Raw genomic sequence first — 24,845 nt, forward strand, 5'->3', positions numbered from 1 at the left:
GAAACTGGTGGCATCAGGGGTTGAACACAATCCTGCCGGGGTTTCTGTGTATCTCAAAGTAGTTTGCTTACTCTGTAGTAATTTGTGATCCTAAATGCCTTGGCCACGTGCATCCCATGTCCTCTCTGTTTTCCCTTTTTGCTGTTGGCTGTGCTTGGTGAAGGACCTGAGGGCTATTTCCCCCATTAATCAGTCTCTGACAAGATGAGAAGAGGAGGTAGCAAGAGCTTATGTGGTTTGAAAGAAGATTGTGCATCAGTAAGAAGTTCTCATAGTTCCCCGAGAGGGATGTGCGTTCACTCTAGCGATGTGCCTATAGATCATACCTCTCAACAGAGCTTTAGCTGCTGTAATGGCGTGACTTCTCTAACTTCATCAGTTCTGTGATCAAGACATGGAGTAAAGAGCTTTGTGTGCATGCGTGCTGCATTATTTCAGATATCTCTCTGTAGATATATATTTAGGTTTATAAAGAAACCTTGACATTGCAAGGAAGTCTGCAAAACACATTTAGATCTGAATAATGTTAGGGAAATGCTAGGGTTTGAAAATGTGCCTGGTCTTTAGCACCAAACTTACCTGTTACGATTTGACACTGAATTCTCTTGCATGTCATTTGTAGTTTCTATTTATCATCACAAATAAGCTCATGGGAAATACACAGTATAATATGAAAGAAAGTCTATATCTCATATAATAAGCATACTTAGCTATAATGTATGTTTTTAATCTCAAAATGACCTTGTCTCTCTCCTATTTTTTCCCCAGGGTTTGGAATACTGTGACGAAAGGTACAGTTTAGATCTCACAGGTGGAGTCTTTCCCTTGAGAGGGCAAATCAGCAGTACAAAATTACTCAGCTGTCAGACCGTAGAAAAATTTCGCAGCCATGTTGACAGAGAGGATAGCGTTAATGAAGGTTTGTTCCGATATCCATGTTTGGTTATTCTAAAATAAGTGGTTTTGGAATGTAAGCAATGGATGCTGTTCTGGCCACACAGTCTTAAATATATCTGTACAGACTAGATGGTTGAGATTATTTAAAAAGACAAACTGTGTGCTTAAGTTATTTCGGACTTCTTCAATGGAAAAAATAGGTTTTACTTAATTCCTGCTGACATGCTCTAGCGATGTATGGTGGGGTCATCTGTATAACGCTGGTCAGGCATTTTATTCCTTCAGCTGTCACCTTTGAACAATAAGATCATTCTCTCCACTGCTTTGGAATGTTATCTGAATCTCTTTTTTCCCCTGTTCAAACCTATTTCCGTGTCTACATCCGGGTGGTAGTCCGTCACAGGTGGTGTTCCCCAGGGCTCAGTACTGGGGCCTGATATCTTTAATATCTTTACTAATGATCTGGACAAGGGAATGGAGTGCACCCTCAACAAGTTTTCAGAGGACACCAAGCTGAGTGGGAGCCTTGATGTGCTTGAGGGTAGGAAGGCTCCACAGAGGGCTGTGGACAGGCTGGCTGGCTGGGCTGAGGCCGATGGTATGAGGTTCATCAAGGCCAAGTGCCGGATCATACGCCTGGGTCACAACAACCCTATGCAACAGTATGGGGTTGGGGAAGAGTGGCTGGAAAGGTGCCTGCTGGAAAAGGACCTGGGGGTGTTGGTTGACAGCCAGCTGAATATGAGCCAACAGTGTGCCCAGGTGGCCAATAGTATCCTGGCATGTATTAGAAATAGTGTGGCCTGCAGGTTTAGGGATGTGATTGTCCCCCTGTGCTTGGCACTGGTGAGGCTGCACCTCAAATACTGTGTTCAGTTTTGGGCCCCTCCCTGGAAGAAGGACACTGACGTGCTGGAATATGTCCAAAGAAGGGCAACTAAGCTGGTAAAGGGCCTTGAGCACAAGACTTATGCAGAGCAGCTGAGGGAAATGGGGTTGTTTAGGCTGGAGAAATGGAGGCTGAGGGGAGAGCTTCTCGCTCTGTACTACTACCTGATAGGAGGTTGTAGTGAGGAGGGGGTCAGTCTCTTCTCCCAAGTAACAGGCGACAGGACAAGAGGAAATGGCCTCAAGTTGCACCAGGGGAGGGTAAGCATTGGGTATTAGGAAAAACCTTTTCATTGAAAAGGTTATGAAGTGTTGAACCAGGCTGCCCAGGGAAGTGGTTGAGTCACCATCCCTGGAGGTATTTAAAGGGCATGTAGACATGGGGCTTCAGGACATGGTTTCATGGTGGACTTGGCTGTGTTAGGTTTTCAGTTGGACTCGATGATCTTAAGGGTCTTTACCAACTGAAATGAGTCTATGATTTGCCTGTCCATTTTTGCCTCTCTAAATCGAATAGGTTCCTAAACCTACAAGTTCTTAAAGCAATACCTTTCCTTGTCCATAGACACAGTTAAAACTCTTATGGTGTCTTTTATTATCTTGCTGCAATTGAATATACGTCTCTGGGTTTACAATTTCAGTTATGCTCTGACAATATCTTTGAGCCTGCTGCAGAGGTAAATTTCATAGCCTTTTGTTTTGAGTATTTCTGAGTTAGAATGCCTGATAAAAACTTGTTAAAACCAAGCAAACACCACCATGCCTCCACCCCCCAAACAAAGCAAAAACAACAAAAAAAACCCTTTCTGTCTTTTTTTTTTTTTTTTTTGATGAAATACGAGGCATGGAGAAATACCCGTAATTTTCTTGATTAGCTTTTATTCAGAATTTCTTAAAGTTCTAGGCACACATGAGTTTCTGTTGGATGTGGGTTGATGCTAGCAATGAAGCAGTCTGCTGAATTATGAAAATAATTGATGTCTTCAAAGCAGTTGGAAGTAGTTTCAGCAGCTAAGACAACTGAAATGGCACAGGAGCTCACAATGAAACATAGTAAACTATATGAGGATCCCTAAACAGTAATGTTGAATTCAGTAGAGAAATGTTTGCCAAACAAACCGTTGTCTTTCTCCTTACTCTGTTAGGGTAAAAGATATACCACGTACTTTGCTTCATCTAGAGAATGCATGCTCCCCAAAGAAGACAAACCTTTCCACCTACTGAGAGAACTGGAGTATAACGTTGTGAATGTTTCATGTTCAAGTCTATTCCAATTTCCTATTTGCTGGGGTTGTTTATTTTTATTTATTGTGGGTAGTAATTGTGTTCTTTTATTCTGAAAATCCTGGCTTAAAACTTGTCATTGAGTCAAAGCTGGAAATTGGTAATGCCAGCTGCGTGGTACAAGTGTACGTGACAATTATTTGTACGCTTTCTAAAAGTAGCAATGTATGTGTTCCCAGCTTTTTTTTTTTTTTTTTTTTGCTAACCTACTCATCTAGTGAAATGTTTTGATCAACTCTTCATGTATGGAAAACTTAATTAGCTAATAATTCTATATTTGACTTGGCTTAGAACTGGTGCAATTTGAACAAGCAAAAGGGGCAGTATGACTGAAACCTGTCACAGAGATGTTTGCTACTCTGTACTTTTTTTCACTCCTCTCAGTAAGTGTTGTGTTTCATGAGTGATAGAACAAAATTAAGCCAAAATAGAAAGTGGTGTTTTAAAAATATCGGCTCTACCCTATTTTCTACAAATAAGAAACAATGTCTTCTCTTTTACAGCAATATCTCCTGACACCAGTGTATCAATCTTCAGTTGGCAAGTGAAAACATATGGCCAAGGCAAACCATCTACTTATTTGGGTGTATTTGACATTAATCGCTGGTATCATGCACAAATGCCAGACTCACTAAGGTATATTTTTATTAAGTTGTTTTCAATATCCCTGCAAAGAATTCATTTGAATGTCAGTGTTTAGCTGACGCACTTGTTTTCTTTAAGGCCAGAAGAATTCCTTCATGATTGCCCCTATTTTGCTTTGTGGTCGCTGGAGACTGTAATAAGCATGACTTCTCCCAAGCTCCTTTTGGATATTCTGGTACATGAGCGCAGTCTAAGTCGGGGAGTTCCTCCTTCTTATCCACCACCAGAGCAGTTTTTTAATCCAAGCACCTATAATTTTGGTAGGTATTTCAGCAATTTTAAGAGCGATAAGCTTAAAATGAGGTCAAATGCCATTTCTTGTTTCTCTTGTTCATTGTCTGTCACACAAAAACCAAACCAAAAAACCCCCAACCCAACTCTGATTACATTGTACTAACAAGGTACAATTTCCTGTTGTGAAACATACCTGCCAGTCTGTGGAGGTTTGGTGCTTTTGTAACGTAGCCTATGAAGTGGTGCTGGTTATAAAATGAAATTATTTGACCCGAAACTCAAAGCACAGCACCTCGGTAGCACTAGAGATAAAATTTCTACACCCTGTAATTATTTAAAAAAAAAAAAAGTTTGTTTAAAAAGAGATCTGATGAAGAATATGGGTACTCAGTTATGTCTTTCCGGATACTGCTATGTAAAATTTGTAAACTGGTCATAACATAACTGTGAGAGTATGGAAGGTTGTCAAACGTTTGTTGTTTCTGCAGATGGCACGTGCTTGCTGAACTCTGGAGTTGTTCACATGACTTGCACCGGCTTCCAGAAGGAGGTGACCTTTTATTCTATCTCTGTTGAGAATGTCAAAAGGTGGACGCTTTCTAAGCTTCCTGTTGCACTGCTTTCAGTGTCCGAGACCATTTTATGCTTATCCTGCCCATCCACATGCATAATTGCAATTGTAGCCTGTCACCAGATTTATGCAAATGGTCATGCTTTAGGTCCGCTCTTGGGACTGTAAAACCACCATGGTCTCCTCTTGAAGCATGATCAGGGATTGGATGTCTAGAAAGGAATGCAATGTTACTCTAGGAGCAAGAACAAATAGGTTGTGGAAGTCGGGGAAAGCTGTTACTTCTTTATGAGCCATCGGTCGAACTGCCTGCATGGTCTTGAGTTAGAGTTTTTTATCCCCGATTAACTTGAAAAAGGAGGACGGAATGGAGAAAATGAGAAATTACTTAACTGTTTGAGAAGAATGGAAATTTTTTTTCTCCCAGACTTGGCCAAATTGTAACTTCCGAGCCACTGCACAGATTGTGACAAGTAATGTTGAATTAAGTTTCAGCTCACTAAATATTTCCAACATGGATCAGATTCTGCAAAAACAAGCATCGAAAGGGTCTTCCAAAGCGTGGTTTACAGTTGTGTGTTAGTTTAGCTGCTATAGAATGCGTTTTGTGTCAGTGGTCAGGGAAAAAGAAAGGCCTGTGTATTGAGAGAGAAGCTAGAAAATACTTAATCATTGCAAGGGCTGGTATTTTGTTTCATAGGATTTTTAAAATAAACTGTAACTTTTAGTTTGGCTGCCGTCTTTAAGACTCGACATAGTAACGCTTACTCAGACTGCTAAGTTAAAGCATATTCCTGATGCAAGCTTTCTGACAGTTTAAGGGAACATTTCTATAATTTCTCGTAGTGATTACCCAGGCCCTTAGTGACTAACAACAGGGCCTTTATCAGTAGTTTTTGATTGATGTTTCAGACCTTGAATTTTTTGAAGAAATCTGGCCCTTCAATAAGTGAAGCCATTCGTGAGAGCTACCATAGGTGTCTTGTAGCTGGCTTGCTGTCTCCAAGATTCATCGATGTCCAGCCATCCAGTTTAAGCCAGGTGAGCACATATGAGGGAATCAAGGGGGAAATACAGCCCTCTGGTTTGGCAGGGCTGGAGAGGCTACAACACATGATAATGTGGTTTTCGTATTATTTGCAAGTTGCCCTGAAATAAGAGCGTTGGCTGGAGTTAGCAGAAGTAATAGTATGCTTAGATGCAAACTACGGAGTTTGACTGGGAACAGCCCTAAGAGATTTGTCTTTAGACACCCGTCTCTTAATTCTGGGCCACAGACACGCACAAGGAAGCGTGCAGTCAGTGCTGGTCATGCGCAACATCAAGCATCTTTCCCTCAGAGCAACCTTCATCCCCATCAGTTTCTCTAAGCATTAAGTTTAGCACAGTAGCTGATGATGGGGGTGTCTCACTGGGATGTGAGCTGTTGCAAACGTCAGCTTGCTGCACTACACATGATCATTTACTTCCAAGGAAGAGAGCTGTGATAAAGGGTTACTGGTGTTAGGTAAAAGTTTCTGGAGGAACCTTTCACCCTTCCTGCACTCCTGATGGCAACCTTACATGCACAGAATGCGTAATGGGTATTAGCAGAGGATGTTACAGAAAATAGCTAATTGGAAGTCAGTACATGAAGCCTATAATGCAAAGGCACGGGTATGAAGATTGGAATTAGCCTTCAGTAACATTTCCTCTGACATTTCAACTTACTGTGTTCCTCAGTCCAAGGAGCAGTCCATCCTGTGGCTCAAATTAAGACAAAGACTGGAATGACTTGCATGTCGCCTAATTGACTTTGTGATGTCTGACTGAGTATACAGCTAGAAACAAACATTCACCGTTGATGGTTGTGGTGTTGAAAGGAGGTAAGATTCTCATTTTATTTTGTCTGTTATGTTTAGGAGGAGCAGATGGAAGCGGTATTGTCAGCTGCTGTCCAGACAGGTTCTTTAGAACTTCTGACGGGATGCATTAAACATTGGACATCTGAAGGTAATACTTCTTACAATGTTTTCATGTGATACTTTTTTTTTTTTGAGTTTGAAATTTTTGATTAATTTCTTTCTTGTTCTCTTTTTTTTCTAAAGAGCAGCCAAGTTCTGCTGCTAATTTACGGTTTGTTCTTGAATGGACATGGAACAAAGTGATCTCTACAAAAGATGAATTTGACCAAATATGTGAGTATGAGTGTAGTCATTCTGCAAACTTCAAATCATTCTTTCTGATTGATCTTCTTCAGGAATCCGTCAGTATATGATATTGCACGTGGATTCTTGAAGTGCACTTTGAAATTCTGAAATTGCTCTGTTGACTAACGATTTAATATTTATTCTTGAAAAGGTGTTCCACTCTTTGATGGCTCTTGCAACTTCATTGACCCACAGACATTACAGGCTCTTCAGCACTGCCAGTTGCTTTTCAGCAACCTCAGCACAGTCTTAAACTGTTTTTTAACAGAAGCACAAGAGCTTACTGAAAAAGGTTTGTAGTAGTGTTACAAAATCTTTGGTATGTTTTATTCAGATTGGAATTATGCTTGGCTTGCAATTATGGCAGCGTGGGCTTTTCTTGGTTTTGAGGATTGGAAGGGAGTCACGTTTAGCTGGGAGGAGGGGCTTAGACCTGAGAAGTTGGGGCTACCCCTTAATGTGCATCGAGTTCAGGGAAATAGTTTGTTGTGGAGTTCCTGCAAGTGGGTAGGGAGGCTACATTCAGCAAGCAGCTCTGTAGGCAAGTGGGTTGGAATTAGAGCAGCCAAACGTGGTAATGCTGAAAGCGATTCTTTGGAATTCTTAGCTGGCAGTTTATAATTGCTTGCAGACATTGGGTTGCAAATTGGTAAACAATATGAAGGAAGCATAAACGAGTAACCTGTAAAATAAGTCACTTGAGTTTCTATAGCTTTTTATATTAGAAATTGTTCTTGGCGTATTGAGGAAACAGAAGAATATCCCTTTGGTCTTGAAAAATCTCTGCTACGTGAAAACCAAATGTCATTCGTGAGTGTATTGTCATAGTTCAGGCTTTCTTTTTTTATTTTAACCTTTAGTGAATCTAATTTTTTGTAGGGGTGCTTTTTGTTTTGGTGGTCGTTGTGTTTTGGTTTTTTTCTTCAAATAAGAAAGTGATATAACATGAAAAATGCAAAGACAGGGATTTCTACTGTATTATTTCTATACTGTAGTCTGATGAAGGGAGTTTTTTCAAAATAAAAGTAATTGCGTAACAAGAATCGTCTTATGCCTTTTTACAGGTTATGCAGACTTGACCAATAAACAGGTGGTAACCAGCCTCATTTCTTTGTATGCACAAGTGGTCATCTGGTTCTGTCGATCCGGTCTCCTTCCAGAGGGTGTAGGTAAGCATCAACTGCAATACCTTTGTAAGAAGGAGACCATCCAGTAAGCGACTCCTATGAGCACCTGCTTAGCTGTGTTTTTGTAAATGTTTTGTCAATAACAAGTGGTGTTGGTTCAGTGACAGGCTATGCTGAAGTTCTGCTGGTGAAACTGAGACGTTACTGGTTTTTCAAACAGATAGTGTAGAATAATGCAAGCAGTTTCTTTCCTGTATGTTTTTTAGAAATGGCAATAAGCCTCTGTCTTCAAGGAGCAGCTGGTGTCCATGGCTTGAAATACTTGGGATTTTAAACAAAGTCCTGTTAAACAACAAATACTGGGACAGTTGTTTCTGCAGGAAAAGCATTTACCTGCCTGTTCTGAACTTTCTCTTCATCACTTGAGGAAAAAGTACACCTTGGGAATATTTATTTGGATGGACTGTAAATTCCAGTGTCAGTCTGAATTGTCTTACAAGTGCTCGCATGATGTGTTTAAAACCCATTCCCTTTGAGGATTGTTCTTTTTTTTTTTATAGCGAACTTCAGCTTACCCTACGTGTTCTGAATGCTGCATCTGCTTTAAGCTTGAAATGGGACTTGAGGCAAGAAGGAATTGAGTCTCGTGTCTTACACCTCTTTTAGCAAAGGCAGACAGAGGAGCGGCTTCTTTCAGAGCTGGAGGCTCCTTGGCGCCTAGCTTGTGTGATCTTCTGTCTTTTTAGTCAAACATTTTAGTTTACGAGTGTGCTGTTACTTCTTCAGCTTGCTTTTACTTTATTGCTTGCAGATGATGGCATGCATTTGCGTAGACCTTTCTACAATTATCCTCTCATTCAGAGCTACTATACTGGTCAACGGCAGAAACTTGAGCGTTTATCAAGGTAAGACTTCCAGGAAAACTCTCGACCACTTCCACTGCAAATTCAGAACTGGATGTGAATGGCTTTAACTCAGCAGTTGTATTGGCTGTGCGTAATGCATTTGCCAGCAATACTCTTGACTTCAGTGATACATGTGTTCTGTTGAACACAGAGGTTACTTTCCTGTGTTAACAAGTTCATAACATGTACCTCTGCTTCGTCCCATTTGTCGGTATCATTGTTTTTTTGTCGCGTGCTTAATTCCTTGGCTCGTCTGTGTAGATTGTGGCTACTGAAAAAGATCATGGGATTAGGATAGGATGAGTCATCTGCAGTTCAGCAAAGGGCAGCGTTCTCAGAACAATTGTTTTGGAAGCAGAAGAAAGGGTGTTTTTTGAAAAAGTCATCTCTTTCATTGACGAGTAATAGGCAGCAATAACTGCCATGGCCTAAATCTCCTACTCGCAAGTACATCTGTGTAATGTAGTAAGATGGTCAGAGTTACGTGTCGCTGGCCTGCCTCGGGCTCTCCTGGCTGTTGGACAGAAGTCACTTCCTAATGCAAACTCTCTTTCCTGGACTAGCTGCCTAGCATAGAGGCGCTGTGCCTTGGACTAGCTGACAATAGGTTTTTGTTGGGAGATTGTACTGAAAACTGAATAAAGACCTAAACAAGCTTAGGCTATGGCTCTGTGGCCAAGATGCTGCAAGATGAGTTAAGGTGGAAGCTGCCGCCTAGGAGGTATTGACTTTAATGTTCATCTTTCTTAGCTTACTTCTCAAGTAACTTAGAGGCTCATGTCGTCCTTGGAAACACAGACGCTCTAGTGTTTTTTTTTCTGCGTTTTATCATGGGGAAATTAAAGTGTAGCATCGCAGTGGGCAGAAGACTGTGATGGACTTTTAAAAAGTTGAGCCATCCATGATCGTAATGGTCTGTATATAGAAATGTAAATGCTGCTTAAGGTGCTGCTGAAATTAACCCGCATGCTCAGCTTTCTGAAGGTGACTTTTTTCAGTAACAAAAGTGAGATGCTGAGAACAAAATGTGAAATTTCCATGCTGTTGTCTCAGAGCTGTGTAGTGGAACACTCCAATTTGAGGCATTAGATTTGTGTTAAAGAAGAGTCCCGGTGTTTTGATACTGCTACGTTTCCTCTGTTACACAGCATGAGAGGGGTTCTTTCTGGCCCTTAAAGAACTTGCTTTACACTTCCTTTGTATTATGAGGAATACAACAAGAAAGAAAACCTGAAAACGAAAAGGTCATTGCAACTTTTCCCTTAGCCAGAGAGCTTTTAGGGTTTCTATTTGGAACTCCTTGAGCAATTGAACATGAACTAACGAAGACGTTTCATCTGATTGAGACATTTCTTTCCAGTCGATTTGGACTCCCAGTCATGCCTTGGTATGGGTTCTACTTTCTTTGATTCAAGGGAGCTGGGTTTTGACTGGAGGAACTCTATTACGGTGAGAAGCTGGAATTAGTGTTTTACTCTGTCCCAATCCTCGCTACCTTTTGTTCCAGAGGAAAATGGGATTCTGACTGCTTGATGATTGATGGAATGGTCTCCCAGTTAGGAGGCCAAGTTGAGAAGTTGTGGCGCAGAGATGAAGGAGGAACTGGGAAATACCCACCTGCTAGTTTACACGTGAGTGTTATGTTCACTGAAGACAACAACAAACCACCCCCCAAGCCCTACCCAAAAGCCAATGATTTATGAAAGATGGGAGTTTTTTAAAAAAACTCTTAATTTTTCATTTCAGGCACTGCTGGATCTCTATTTGCTAGAAAACGTTGAAGAAAATTACAAACATGCAATTGTATCCTTTCTAGTTATTTTTATTACACCTTCAGCGTAGACACATAAGTGTTCTTAAATGTTTGTGACCTGCCTGTTTAATAACATTTTTTAGTTTATGCTTCAAATGCAGCGCCAGTGAAAACATGCAGCTTAGCTTGAAGTTGTAGACAGAAGCATCCTTTTATTTCTTTGTACTGTGGATTTTTTATGATTTTTTTTTAAAATGTCTTGTTGCCAAGTCTCCTCCGGTATGAGAAAACAGGTTTACTGAGAAATGTTAAAGGTAAAAATCTCACTCAGTTTTTCTCAATATTTCAGCCCAGTTTTTAATTTTTTAAAGCACCCGTAGCTGTAGCCAATGGCTACTTCCTAGAAGGATGTGCTAAAACGTGCTGTTTCAGAGCAAAAGGATTTCTAACAGTGGTTTACCAGTACCTGATTTTTGCTGGGATCATCGATTTTTCCAGCACAGCTAACGGGGCTTGCTTTGGTTTTGTTAAAAGTGCAGGCACACAGAATAAGAAACAGGGAGAAAAGTCATGGGGCAGAACCTTAATTTTTAAGCTGCTGAAATATACAGAATTGCTTTTGTAGTTTGTTGCTAACGCGAGAGGGGAGCGTCGAGAGCAAGGGGTTTAAAAACGGTTATACCCCAGAGCTGCCTTGTTAGAATATGTCCCTAAAAACAGATGTGAGAAAGAGAAAGTGATGCTACCAATCAGTGATCCACATCCTGGTTTAAATCCAGTTTTAATCATTGGGAGCTGAGCTGTATTGTAAGGACGGCATGATTTACATTGCTTTATATACTCTGGAAATGAGGGTAAAAACCAACTGTAGAATTTGTTTCTTTTAATAATTAAGCATTGGCCGTTCAAATGTTTTGCATGTCCAGCTGGTAGCTCCACTGACTCAAGAGGGAGCCCGAGTTTGTAACTGAAGTATTTAAATACCTAAAGTTAAGCTTTTTGGAGGCTTTACAGAAATCAAAGAGGATTTCTTTCTGGTTGTTTATTCAGAACGCAATTTTGTGGTGAGGACCTGACTGTCTTTAGGTTACAATAGCTTGAAGACTAATACACTAGTGTTTTCTGCTTCCTCCCGCCTTTCTCTTCTGACTTCATTCTGTTTTTCTAAAGGTCATGTGATAAACTGTTGGTCTTCCAAATTGATTAGCCTTAATGAGATACGTGATGTCAGACAATTTACTTGCTGCTAGATGTCATGCATTCCTTTCCGAATAAAACAGAAACTTCAATTGACTCCTTCCCAACGGCCTTTGCCATCCCATGGGGTCTTGTTAAGCTCGTTCAAGGTTTTTGGCTTCTAGATCACAATGATTATGAAGTAAGTATGTTACAGTTTGCTTAGACAGACATTGCAGTGCAAAGCTAGAATCTCTAAAACGATTTAAAAAAATCAGTGCTTAGCTAATAACAGGTGCTAAAACATTAGAGGCCTTTTTGGAATACTGCTACATCTTCAGCAATAAAGTAGGGTTTGAAAGTTAGTTTTTCTTACTTTGACAGGAACTTGATTAAAACAAAGAAGTAATGAACTTTAATAGTGCTTGGCATTTGAATTTTCAAAGCCATGCGTTTGGGTTGTTTTCAGCACACCGCTTGGGCACTTTCTGACAAAGTGTGTTTTAGGTCCTTGAAATATTAAAACCATGATTGTAGCAGCAAGATTTGAGACAGAAGACTGCAGAAGGGACTTTTCAAACTAAGTCATGTTCTTTCTGACGCTGAAGGTTGTTCTTTGCCTGTCACGATGTTAATATAATCTGTTTGTCTGGGAGAGTAACTTAGTATTTCGTAACGTCTTCATAAAAAGTGGGGTGTGTATACAGAGTTTTGATTACCCTAGAAAAGTGTGAATTACTCCTTTTATAGCACTCCCTTTGTTCTCTATTGCTTTCCTGCAAATAGGTAAGCACTTTTTTTTCCCTGCCCTGTGTCAAGCATTTCATTAGTTAGTCACCTCATTTTATTTAATAACACGCACTCCCCCTTACTTTAGAAACTTGTGAGTATTTGTGTTGCATGTGCCGATGTTTATATGGCAATAAACCTGATCTCTAACTTCTACAGAATTCACTGGCCCTGCTCCTTCATCCAGCTACAATCCAAACCGTCTCATGGCAACATAAGAGAGTTATTCAATCCCTCATGTGCCAAGGAGAGCGCAGGCAAGCCCTCAGATACATGCAGATGATGAAGCCATCAATGTCAAGCACTAGTGAAGTGCAGCTTTTCCTCACTGTGTTGCTGTCCAATAGGTATAGAAATACGTTCCCACCCTTTTGGCATGCGAATCTTGTGAAAAGTGGGGAACAAATAACATGCAGTGTGATCCCCGAAGTTTCCTTTGAACTTTGACAGCAGTAATTTTGCGGCATCGTTTTTGTTGCACTCTTAACGTCTCAAAAAAAATGAATTACAGGTGCATGGTGGAGGCTTGGGGTCTGTTGCATCAACATGCCACGAAGTTAAACTTAGAAGAGCTGTTAAAACACATGTATGAAACCTGTCATGAGATGGGACTAATGGAAGACTTACTGAAGCTGCCTTTCACAGACATTGAACAAGTAAGCGTGGGCAAGAAAAAAATCCTCATTGTCTCTTTGAACAGAGAAAAGGCAGAATCATAATAGAATTTTGAAATGTGTTCTTTTGTTCTTTGTCATAGGAGTGTTTGGAGAAGTTTTTGCGGACCAATGCTGGTATTCAGAATCATGAATTTCTGTTAGTCCACCATCTGCAACGTGCCAACTATACCCCAGCACTACGGTTGAATCAGTCAATGAAGGTTAATCTTATGGTAAGTGTTAAAGTTCCATCAAGGGTGCAAGTTTCTGTTAGTTGTTAGTAAACGTTTTTGATAGTACTCGATAAAAATCCTGCTTTGTTTTTTATACCATTCTTTGAAACACTGGGAATCAGTTTCTGTATGTTAAGTTACAGCTGAACCTAAAAGTTGAACAAAAGATTTCACTACTCCAAAGCTACTCTGTGAAGTTATAAATTAAATGTTATAGATGTTGTTCTGTTGCTCTTCCAGTCTTCCTTCCACTTTGCTAAAAATACCAAGTGAAACTGGTGCGTGCTGATGGGTAGAACTTGCTGCTCTTCTGTGCAGTGGATGCATTTTACCATAGCTGTAGAGGAAACCTAGCCACTAATTAGAAATAGCAGTTAGGTTTATGCAATTAACTTCTGATTTAGTTAACGTTTTGCTTTATGCTTTTCCTTCATCAGAATGATCGTGATCCTCACTTGAGAGAGAGATCAGTTGTTAGAAATTCTATATTAGACCAATACGGCAAGATCCTTCCCCGAGTTCAAAGGAAGATGGCTGTTGAGAGAGCCAAGCCTTACCATTTGCCTTCATCGGTCTTAAGAGAAGGTAACTTGTAGGAGGGGGAATATAGTGGACAGCTCACCATCCCTTTTGATTACACAAGGCCGATATTTTTCCCTTGTGGCTTTACAGTTTCAAGACCAAAGCCATTATCAACAATAACGAAACAAGCTCATGCAGGAAATGTGCATACAAGAGCAACTTTCATCAGCAATGTATTGTCCAAAATTGGAGAAGTCTGGGCAGGAAACGAGCGGAAAACCAATTTGTCACAAAGTGATAGGTAAGCAGCCTTTTAACAAAGTTTAGTCTTGAGCTACATTATGTGAGTGTTTTGGAGGGAAAGTGCACCTGAGTAAAGCTTTGTTTGGCTTTTTTGCATGTACGATATAGAACATTTAAGAATCTATACTTCATAAGGAATATTTGGAGAGAGAGTTTTTCTGCTATGGCAATCTCACTTCTGCAAATACATGTATATGAATGAATATATATACACACACATACATACCACATTTCCATGATGGTGAATGTGTTTACAGATTTTAAGGTGGCTGACACAAAAACTTTGATTACCACTAAGGTACTGTTGTACAGATTTTGATAGACTTGTTCGTGGGATCAAATAGTAATCTTTTACCGCTTCCTGCCCGGTTGCTGCTTAATTTCTGCCTTTTTTACATCAAATTAAGCAGAATTCTAAAGAGCAGGAGAGAGGCTTGTGGTTGTCCGATCATTTTCCTATCGATGGCATGGTCAAATACACTTGAATTCTGGTATGTGTGGACTTTAGGGGAATGGAAGTCAGTTACATTTTCCTTGTAATTCTAGACATAGAGCTACAGAACCGCCAGCCACAACACATCCTCTCCGTGATGCAGAGTTGCACGATGCATTTGTTGGGACACCAATTACAAAATCTTCACGAAAATATTCCAGGTATAGTAGATCTAGCATGAATTTTTCCAAAAGGTGTTGCTTCTTGTATGTGTATGGATGGATGTGTGTGTAGACTTTCCGTGTTTTCAAAGTGCTTGCATTCTGCTTTGTGTCTGTGAAAGAAAAGCTCAAATTAAGGGCACAAGTGTGGGGAGAATTTGAAGTGGTCCCAGTGTTGCAATGCAGATGAATTTTCTTCTGGCGTGAGACTTGCATGACTTGCACAATTTGCAAGGGATTCCTCTTGCCTGAGTGGCAGTGGTTTGGGAATTTAAGTATGAGATGTAACAAAATACTTAAGAAGCTAGAAGATGCCTGTAACTTGTTCTTAGTCCTGATACATTACCTGAACAGGGGGGGTTCACCTGTATTTCTTGTTCCTTGAATATTTTTATGTGTCGTGTCAGATTGCCTTAATGCAGAATGATTTGTTTTTTCCCATTTATTTATTACTTTTAATCTTTTAACTTGTGAATCTTGCCAGATTGCTGGACCTGGTGGTCCGTCCTGTTCCTTCGTGTTCTCCAGCGCAGGCTGGTATCTGGCAGTCCCCATGCAGACCTTCTACTTCATTCATGGCATCCAGCCCATTTGGATTAAATATGCATGGTCCCGTCTCACAAAAGAAATTTTCAGGAGCATCAGAGCTGAATTTACTTCAGACTCCTCTTGTGGTTAAGGTTTGTATTTTAAAAAAATCAACAACAACAACAATGAACCACAGCAGAAGCTGTAAAACTTAGTGTAAAATGAAACCACCAAAGTATTTAACACAAACACTGTTGCATTCACCTTGTGGAATATTTTCAGTGTGCGCGTGATTATTGCGTATACAGTCCTTTTGGAAGCAGTGCGTTAGGAGCAGTCTTGAAGAGGGGAAGCTTAGTTCTAATTAAATTGCAGTGTGCACATTGTCCCATAGCTTTGTGAAATACACTTCTTTATATTGCATGAAAGAAAGGAAGTTAACATTGGACTTTTTGATGTACTGAGATACTTCAAGATGCACTTTGTAGCTTAACCATCTCATTATTTAAGTGCTCAGTAGCTCTGTATAGTTTGACTTGCATACCTACAAGCAAGGATGTATATGGTTCAGTTCCTTAATCCGGTGAGGTGAATGTCAGCCAAGTGATGTCAGGCTCTGGGAAATTCAGTTATGGGTTTTTTTCAGTAATTTTAGTTACTAATATTTTGTTTCAACCTGTATTTCCATTGGCTGCCGTCAAACTCTTCTCATGCGAGGAAATAACACTTGACCTGTCTTCTTGCAGCTGATCTTTATGCCTTTGCCTGCCTGAACAAAAGAGTTGTGTTCTCTCTGTGTTATAACCTTTTTCTTCTTAGTAAATAGTGTCCGTATTGTTATATATTTCATTATCCTCCCTTTAAATCATATCAATACTGTAAAGTCTTTTTTGAGCTGAGGTAAGAAGACCTGAACGCTTCTAGATGAAGATGTGTAGGTATTTTTACTGCAGTGCCATTTAATTTGGTCTAGTGCACGGATTGGTTAATTAGTGAAAACATAAGCTATCGCTTTTGCTGATTGTCATTTTGCATGGCAGTGTTTTCAGTCACTGTATCCAGGATAAGATTTGAAGTTGTATGCATTTTAGAAGAGTAATGTGGAAATTGCTCAAAGTACTGGGACGGGAGATAACATTGTATACAACAAGATGCCATATCCTTGTTTCTTTGGGAAATTAATTTGAAGAAGAACATTTTTTTGTTGGCATTACTAAAAAGAAAAAAAAGCCCCAAAACCCATTATAAACTTTGATTTTTGCGTTTCATGGTTTTTGTACCTTTGGTAAAAGAGCAGTGCAGAGGCGAAACTTTGTCCTCTCTGCTGGTGTGTAATTTAAACTAATCTTTTTGACAGGGGAAGCCTTCTGTTTTTGAGATTTAACTGCTTTTAAATTAAATGTTTTTTTTTTCTTTTCATAGAGAGCTAAAGTTTTGGCCACAACTGCTTCTAGTTTTCCTGGGTTTACTCCTCAGTCTATTCTCAGATCCAGCCTTCGCACAACACCCCTAGCAACTCCCTCTGCATCTCCAGGACGATCAGTTACTCCTCCCCTACGAGCAAAGGAACCTAGAATATCTTTTAGGGAAGAGAACTCGAATGCAAAATGGACTGTTGGGGTAAGCTGGGCTGTAGTTCGTGATTTTTCCAGTTAAAGGCTTTACCGACTGTGACTAGGCTTGGCTTTTCATAAAGTTTGTGAAAACTCCTTATGTTGAGAGCTGGAATTGCAAATGAGAATGGCCAACTTGAATTTGCTCGTCAAAGGTTACGTTAGACCTTCTGTAACTTCACGTGCCTGCTGGAACATGGTGGTTTTTACTCAAGTGCTGTTAGGAGCTGTGAGTGTTCCAAATTTCTAGTCAGGCTTCCCACTATACCTTACCAAGTGGTAGTATGGCAGGAAGGTAATATAGATTGAGCCAGTTGTTTGAGATGATGTAAATATATATGCTATATGTCTGGGGTTTTTTTTTTTTCTTGTTTTGACAAAAAACATATGCCTCGTATTGATAGTGAAATTTTTGTGTGTGTGTGTTTGTTTGTTTGTTTTTAAAAAGGTTACAGAAGATGATAAAGCCCTGTCTGGACCTTCATCTGAGCGTCATCATGGAGTAGTGGAGGATGCTTGGTCTGAAAGTAGAGATAAAACAACCCAGTTTACTCTGAGCAATCCTGAGGAGGATTGTGCTGAAATGGAGGAGTCTTCAGAAAGCATAGCTGGAGATGGTTTGGAGAAAATGGATGCCAGCAAGGAAAACAGTGACTTCTCTGCTAGGTCAGACCAAACTACTTTGGAGTATCATGACGCAGAATCACCCAGCGATTTTGAAGATGATGTCATCTTTATAGCTGCCAAACCAGCTAATTCTTCCACTGAAGAAACTGCCGATGTTCATGACTCGGAGAAGGAAGAAGACAGTGAACTGATTGAAGATAAACCTGTCCAGATGGAACAACCAGAATCATCAGGACTAAGAAAAGAAACTGGTGTGTTTTCATCCTATGATAACCTAAGTTTCTGAATTTTTCGGATGTGTTCAAAAGGTTAAATTACTGATGGGTGCAACGGTTAATGATGAGTGTTTGCAAATGTCCTAGGCACTTCCTTGTCCTAGGCTTTTAAATTGGCCACTGTGTTTTGGGCTCTTTTTCAGGTGTCCTAGGTGTTACGAATGTGTACTGCTGTTGGCTGGCATTTCTTGTGATGTAGCTCACTAGCTGGTGAGCGGTGATGAAGAGGTGGGAATGAAAGTAGTGCAGGAATGGGGAGATGATGTGCAAACGCAGCTACAGTCAGCATTTGACAAACAGAGCTCAGTCTGTTCAACTCACCTTTGGTGCGTTCCTGTGGAAGGGGGGGAAAGGAGTCCAGAATGGAAAGAAGCATTGCTGGAATGAGATGAATGTCCAAAGAGAAATCAGAAAACTTACTACCCAATTTTAAGAAGGAGGGATGTTTTCTGAAGTTTTTATGTATTGGGTCAGTAACATACCAAGTTTAGTTTGTAAACAGAGTATCAGTGGTCATTTTGTTTTCTTGACTGAAATTACGTGTCAGAGTTCTTGTTTTACTGGAAAGAAGAAGAATTCAGACCTTCTGTGCATTTGAAGTCTGGGTAGCGTTATTTTGTTAGATCACTTTCCTAGATGAAATGCATGAAAGCTCACTTTAAAATCATACGAGCATTTGAAAAGAAATGATGTGAAGTGCAACAGGGAAGACATGCATCTGTCTGTTTTTGTAGGATTTGTGGAAGAATCAAATGCTGAATGTCCTACCCTTCCTGAGGATGGTAAATTAGTGTTCAAAGCCGCTGAGGCTGCTATTTTGGGGACTGCAAGTGAAGGGTAAGTTTATAAAAGAGATAAATCTTTTGTTTCACACAAGATGTAACTGCTGGCTTTGCTGTGTTTGAAAACTATGATTTTGACCTGGTCTTGGTTCTTTCCTGTGTTCTTCTATATAACGGCTTTTCTATTCCTTTCTGTCTGTGAACAGAACTAATTTGGCATGCACATCAGTCAAATTGACTAGCTGTCAGTTTGAGCCTTTGTTCTCAAATCATTGCAGACCCCTAAGTATGGTGATAAAGACTTCATTCAGGAGGCTATATAAACGTTTTTACAGTTTCAGGGTTACTAAGCAGATACTGTGAACATACCTGAGACCCGCTTTTGTCTGAAAACTGCGTAGCTAAAAATTACACCTGAGGTTCCTGTAATGTTAGCGGGTTTATTTTTGGGGCTGAATACTTTCTGGCAGTATTTTATACACTTAATTTCTATTTTATGCATGTGCTCAATTGGCATCTCTATGTTTATGGAATGGGAAGCGGTTTTCTCACCAGATACTTTGAAAGCTGCGACTGCCTAGTGACAAAGAGAGAATATTGGTAATGAAATAGCCCTTGATTGCAAGTGATACTGGTGCAAACTTCTCTTCGGTTTGTTCTGAACCTCCAACACAGCAGTTGCACTCTTTCTACAGAATACAAAGAATATTTTATTCTAATACAACTCTGTTGTTACGTTATTGTCTAGTGTTAGATAGCTGGGAAGAATGTGAAGTCCTTGACTCATTGCCCAAAATGAGCCACAGATCGAATGTAGGTATTTTGGTAGAGGAATTTCTCTTTTTTCTTAATTTGTTCTGTTTTGGAACTAGAAGATTTTACAGCGAGAAAGTGATTTGTAAAGCTCTTCGAGGTTTGTTTTGAAGCTTGACGATGAATTTCTCTCTTTCTGTTCATGAAGTGAAACAAACCACCAGGAATCCCAAACGTCCTCTTCGTCAGAAGAAAAAGCTGTACCAGTTGCAGCAAACCCACAGCTTTCTGCATCCCTGGAGGCAGACAGTGAATGTACAGACAGTGAATGTACGTACAGTGTGTTGGAGCTCTTATGTGAGTTAAGGTAGCTGAACTCCTGAGGTAAAATGTGTAGTTTGCCATACCACTACAGGTGTCTCTGACTGAAGTAGTACCAGCATGTTACCACCAACTTTTGTTAAACCATAGAGAGAATACCCTCCTTAAAGAAAGTCCCTGTAGAAAATGCATAGCGAATGTTCCTGTTCCTGATAAAGATATTGAGAAAACTGGTAGAATTTAAAATACTAGAAGGAGAGATCAGTATTTACCTTAATGCTATACACCACTACTAATTTGTGCACTATGGGCACTATGTTGTGGTTTAACCCCAGCCAGCAACTAGGACCATGTAGCTGCTTGCTACTGAATGGGGTAGGGAGAAGAGGGGACAGAAAAAAAGCCTCATGGGTTGAGAAAAAGTCAGTTTAGTGCAACAGTAACAGAAGAGGAAAGTAGTAATAATAATAATCATGATAATAATTGTAATAATAATAGTCACGGTAAAAGGATATACAAAATAAAATGATACAATACCCGATGATTGGTTGCCCAGCCTGTCCTGAGCTGCGATCGTGGATCCCTGCCCGGGGGCCAACCTCCATTTGTCTACCGAGCATGATGTGTGTGGTATGGAATATGCCCTGATCTGCTTGTCCTGCCTACGCTCCCTCTCAGCTTCTCTTGGAAGCTGAAAAAGTCCTTGACTAATATAAACATTACCCTGCAACAACTAAAACAATATACGTTATCAACATTCTTCTTATACCAAATCCCAAACACAGCAGCTACTAGAAAGAAAACTAATTCTATCCTAACTGAAATCGGGACAGGGATCTGCTGCTCGAGTTCCTGTGTTAAAAGATGATGCATCCTCGGTATTCAGGCTGTGAAGAATAACTAGTTATCAGTGTGCCTTTCCAGCCGCCCTTTCCTCCCTTGTTCTTTTTCTCAATGGACTTGCCAGCTGATTCCTTCCTCCTTTCTCTTTTTCTTTTTCTTTTATTTTATTTTATTGTGGGGCTGCCTCCTTTATCAGATAGACAGTTCTGGCTTCTAATTTCTGGAGAAAGCCCAATATATATGTCGCAGGATGGAGAATGGTATTGTTGGCTCCTGCTGCCTCGGTTACTTGCTGTTGCTTGAACTTGTGTCATTTATAGCGCAGTTAAGTTAAAATGATATAAATCTCTTCCAGCTGTGAAAAGGATTCTTGACAGTGAGGATGTGGTCAGTACTCATTCAGAAAATCGCCTGGAGGAGAAGTGTATGTATTTACCCAAAGAATGTAACCAGGAAGCAGCTGAAGTTGAAGGAAATGTTCATTTTCCGCAGGAAGAAATAACTGTTCCTAACAATTTTCCTAAAACTGAGGAAATGAATGTAAGTCAACGCTATTCCCATTTTCTACAAAATAGAAAAACACTTTGCAAATGGAGGACAGTCCTGTCTTACTGACAATTAGAAGGCACCCAAAGAGGTCTCAGTTTCTTTAGCTGGCGAACACAAGTTAAAGCCTCATTACGTAAGGGCGGGCGGTTATGTTTTTCTCCTATGCGTTTTGTGGACCTCTAGCACCGAATAGAACCCGACAAGACTGGGGCCTTTGAGAGCTGTAGTATTAAAAAAAAAAAAAATGCCTAAACTATTTTAAAAAATAACCATACATTCATTTGGTTTGTTAGAACTTAACCGTTTCTTATTTGATTTAAAAAAAAAAAAAAAGAAATCATTTGATTGTTAAAGACAATACAAAAAGTTGGGGAGTGCAGCTTTTTGATACTGGGGGCCATTTACCAAATGACAAAACGCTGTGGGAACCAAACTCATTGTCAGAATGATTTAGGTGCTAAGATCGTTTACTCTCTGTTCCTTATTAACATAAACAGAATTCCCCGTAATGAGTTAATTTCAGCATCAAGATACTTCAAGCTACTTAAAAGTCTGTTTTGTTTTTTGTTTTTTTTTAAACTACTTGTTTTAACGTCTAAACTTTGTAATATATGAATTTTCAGAGGTTGTTCACGTGGACTGAAAATTAGATCTAGTGTTTCTCCGGTTGTCCCAGGCTTTTCCCCATTGTTCTCACTTCTGCTGGGGCTGATGAGTTCTTTAGAAGACATCCACAATGAATCATTAGTAACAGTTAGGAGTGAAATGCAAACTGAAGGGAAGGCGTACCACAAACAGATTGGTCTTAAGTAAGAGAAAATGCTTTTCAGTGTCCCAGATTTGAGATGAAGTTAAATAGGCAGTCACTTATTTAGCTCGTCTCGGCTTTGGGATTTAGGATGGCACTGTAGAGAAGATGGTTACAGACTTGGGAATACGTAAATCCCTTATGAGTGTATATGGGAAATTTGTGATGGGAAGAAGGCAGCAGGTACATGAGACGGTCACAAAGCTTCTGCAGTCAGTCCAGAAAGTACTGCAATGTGATGATTACTGGCAGTTGTGTATGCAGCTTGTATTGTAAAGCCGCTGACTTTGTCCACGAGTGGTGGCAAATTGTTACTCACGAAGAGAAATACCAGAAATGGAGCACTGAATGCTCTCTTCTATCCCTTGAACACGTGAACCGTTATCTGTAGCAGAGAGTACCTTGTACGTGTCTAACTTTTTACACCCAGTGGTGATCTGAAAGGAAAAGCAGCATTTCACTGTCCCCGGTTTCACCTAGCTCAGCTTGAAGTTAGTCTGTTTGATAATGAATATTGCCTTAACAGACATTTTTTTTTTAACTTTAGGTGATTGACGATAGTGCAGTTAAGGCACAAACCTTAGAAGAAGCACCGGAAACATCACCATATAGTGAACTACATCCATCAGGCAATCTTCGATACCGCTGTGATACTATAGAGCAACAGTTTGCATGTGATTTGCCTGATGATAAAGATGGTGAATGTGATGCAGCTGAGGGAGATGGAGAGCTTTTTGTACCTCAGAGTAATTTTACTTTAGTCTTGGAAGGAGAAGAAGGTGAAGGGGAGATGGGAGAGCCTACGTTAGCAGATGCTTCTAAACCGGCTGGCACAACAACAGAAGAAACACCTGTGAATACTTTAGGAAATACTGAAAACCAAGAACACATTACAAACTCAGTGTCCACTGTTACTAGCGATCAGGAATCTCAAAATATTTCAGAGTCGCTCCCATATGTGCCTGAACCCATTAAGGTAGCTATTGCCGAGAACTTACTGGATGTAATCAAAGACACAAGAAGTAAAGAATTTACATCTGAAGTTGTAGAACAGTCTATTCATGAAACCATAGGTAAAAAGGTAACTAGATTCCAGAAGGCCAGATCCCCCTTAACAGCTGTGCCAGAAGGGGTGGAAGATGAAACCAGCGTACATCAAGTAGAGTATGTCAGCACTCCTAGAACACGCACAAGGGGACAACTGAGTAGGAGTCTAAGTATTCCATCTGCAGGCGCTCAGCAACTTCTGAAGGCAGACAAACCATTTCTGTTTGGACTGTCTCCTAGGAGAAGTACCAGGCGAACAAAAGAAGCGTCTGAGACTTCTGGTCTTCAAGCAGAAGAAAATGCTCCAGATGAACAAATACCTGGGGTGCCTGTTACTCCTAGGAGAGGTAGGAAGCCTAAAAGGACTAACTTGGAGAAAATGGGAAGCAGCCATTCTGATGGACATACATTGTCTGTCAGTACACAGTCCATAGCCGTTACTCCACGAAGAGGATTAAGGAGAGCAAAGGAAATTGCATCTGAAGCCTCGGAAGAAGCTAATGAGGAAACGTCTCTTGCTGAAGGTAGCATTACTGCTTCTGCTGCTTCCAAAAGGACTCGAGGAGGAAAGTGTTCAGCAGGCGATCAAGGAACTGGCCGGATTGACACTGATCATGAGATAAAAACGGCAGTCAGTCCCCGAAGAAGTGCAAGGAAACCGAAAAGCATTAAAGTACAATTTGCTGAAAATACAGTCAAGGGTGAAGAGGTGCAGCCTAGTGCCCAGCCTCTTTTACCTGTGCCAACTGAAAGAGGGAGAAGACGAAAGATGAGTTCATCAGACGTTTCAGAAAATTCTGACCTTGATCTGCCTAAATCGTCGCTTCCTCAAACAGAATTGAAACTTCCCGTCACTCCTAGAAGAAGTGCTAGGAGGGGGGCAAAAAATCTCTTGGCAGAAGCAGAATCTCTCTCTACTCAGGAAGGCATCCATTCAGGTGGGAAAGTGGAAATCCTTGATACTCCTAGGAGAAGTACAAGAAGAGTTCCACAGAACACTAAACCAGAAAAAACAGATACTCCTGAGCAAACAGCTGTACAGCCAAATGAGGAATTAAGCACACCCAGGCCTACAGTAAGGACAGGGCGTCGGGGCAGAAAGAGACGATCAACACTGGAGGACTGCACCGGGCAGGAGGCCTTTCCCCAAGGACCCGGTGGCAGTCCTTTGCCGCGTGAAGACATAAACGCTTTGGGATCTGCGGAACCATCCAGAACTTTAACAGATCGTATTACAAGAACCAGATCCCGCAGAACTGCCACGCACCAGAAACTGCCTGTTGATGAAAAAGAGTCCTTCCTTTTCTCTCCTCCTCTCACAAAGCTGGCAAAAAAATGTAAAGGTAGGTGCGCTATGCTTGTACGCAAAATAGGGCATATTGCTGTTCTGTAAGCCAGAGAAAACGGACTGTGAGGATGGCTTTCGGCGTTGTAAAGAATGTAACTGTACAAAATAAAAAACTTGGGAAGAGGCAATTCATCCTTTTTCTGAACTGGACGTGACTGGCTGGGTAGTTGTGGTGGAAAGGTGAGGAGGCTGATCTGAGTAGGGTGAAATGAAATTTAATCTGAATTTTTGTCATGAGCTTAATTTCTACCTGTTTTGAAAACTGGAGTGTATCTGGCAATACATGATTGCCATCCCTTCCCCGAATGGAGAAAGGAAGGAGATGCACTTCCAAATTCTGTTCAGCTTTTCACTTAGAATGAGCTGCATCTTGCAACAAATTATACAGCTGTTAAATTATGTGATTCTTTTTCATGGAGATATACTTTGTTAGTGAAGTTACTGCGCGTTGGGGTCTTTGTGTTATAGTACGTGATGACAAATTTTTTTGAGCTGTGTAAGGGCTGTTGATGCATCTTGAGCATC

General features: G+C 40.5%; 1 protein-coding gene across 1 annotated transcript in view; it reads left to right on the top strand.

The window, feature by feature from the left end:
- Positions 1 to 24,845, top strand: part of LOC309669888 (protein ELYS-like) — a 46,145-nt gene that overhangs the window by 18,290 nt on the left and 3,010 nt on the right. Inside the window, exons 8-33 of the mRNA XM_082480684.1 lie at positions 769 to 919; positions 3,573 to 3,705; positions 3,793 to 3,974; positions 4,437 to 4,498; positions 5,432 to 5,560; positions 6,421 to 6,511; positions 6,607 to 6,696; positions 6,860 to 7,000; positions 7,773 to 7,877; positions 8,647 to 8,740; positions 10,248 to 10,371; positions 10,487 to 10,543; positions 11,725 to 11,871; positions 12,618 to 12,805; positions 12,970 to 13,114; positions 13,216 to 13,347; positions 13,785 to 13,932; positions 14,020 to 14,170; positions 14,719 to 14,826; positions 15,311 to 15,506; positions 16,777 to 16,974; positions 17,416 to 17,845; positions 18,604 to 18,706; positions 19,613 to 19,734; positions 20,924 to 21,108; positions 22,473 to 24,315. Of these exons, the coding sequence (XP_082336810.1) occupies positions 769 to 919; positions 3,573 to 3,705; positions 3,793 to 3,974; positions 4,437 to 4,498; positions 5,432 to 5,560; positions 6,421 to 6,511; positions 6,607 to 6,696; positions 6,860 to 7,000; positions 7,773 to 7,877; positions 8,647 to 8,740; positions 10,248 to 10,371; positions 10,487 to 10,543; positions 11,725 to 11,871; positions 12,618 to 12,805; positions 12,970 to 13,114; positions 13,216 to 13,347; positions 13,785 to 13,932; positions 14,020 to 14,170; positions 14,719 to 14,826; positions 15,311 to 15,506; positions 16,777 to 16,974; positions 17,416 to 17,845; positions 18,604 to 18,706; positions 19,613 to 19,734; positions 20,924 to 21,108; positions 22,473 to 24,315 (5,455 nt within the window). The remainder of the gene's footprint in view (positions 1 to 768; positions 920 to 3,572; positions 3,706 to 3,792; positions 3,975 to 4,436; positions 4,499 to 5,431; positions 5,561 to 6,420; positions 6,512 to 6,606; positions 6,697 to 6,859; positions 7,001 to 7,772; positions 7,878 to 8,646; positions 8,741 to 10,247; positions 10,372 to 10,486; positions 10,544 to 11,724; positions 11,872 to 12,617; positions 12,806 to 12,969; positions 13,115 to 13,215; positions 13,348 to 13,784; positions 13,933 to 14,019; positions 14,171 to 14,718; positions 14,827 to 15,310; positions 15,507 to 16,776; positions 16,975 to 17,415; positions 17,846 to 18,603; positions 18,707 to 19,612; positions 19,735 to 20,923; positions 21,109 to 22,472; positions 24,316 to 24,845) is intronic.

The sequence above is a fragment of the Vanellus vanellus genome (assembly GCF_965231255.1).
Source record: "Vanellus vanellus genome assembly, chromosome: 3".
NCBI classification, from domain to species: domain Eukaryota; kingdom Metazoa; phylum Chordata; class Aves; order Charadriiformes; family Charadriidae; genus Vanellus; species Vanellus vanellus.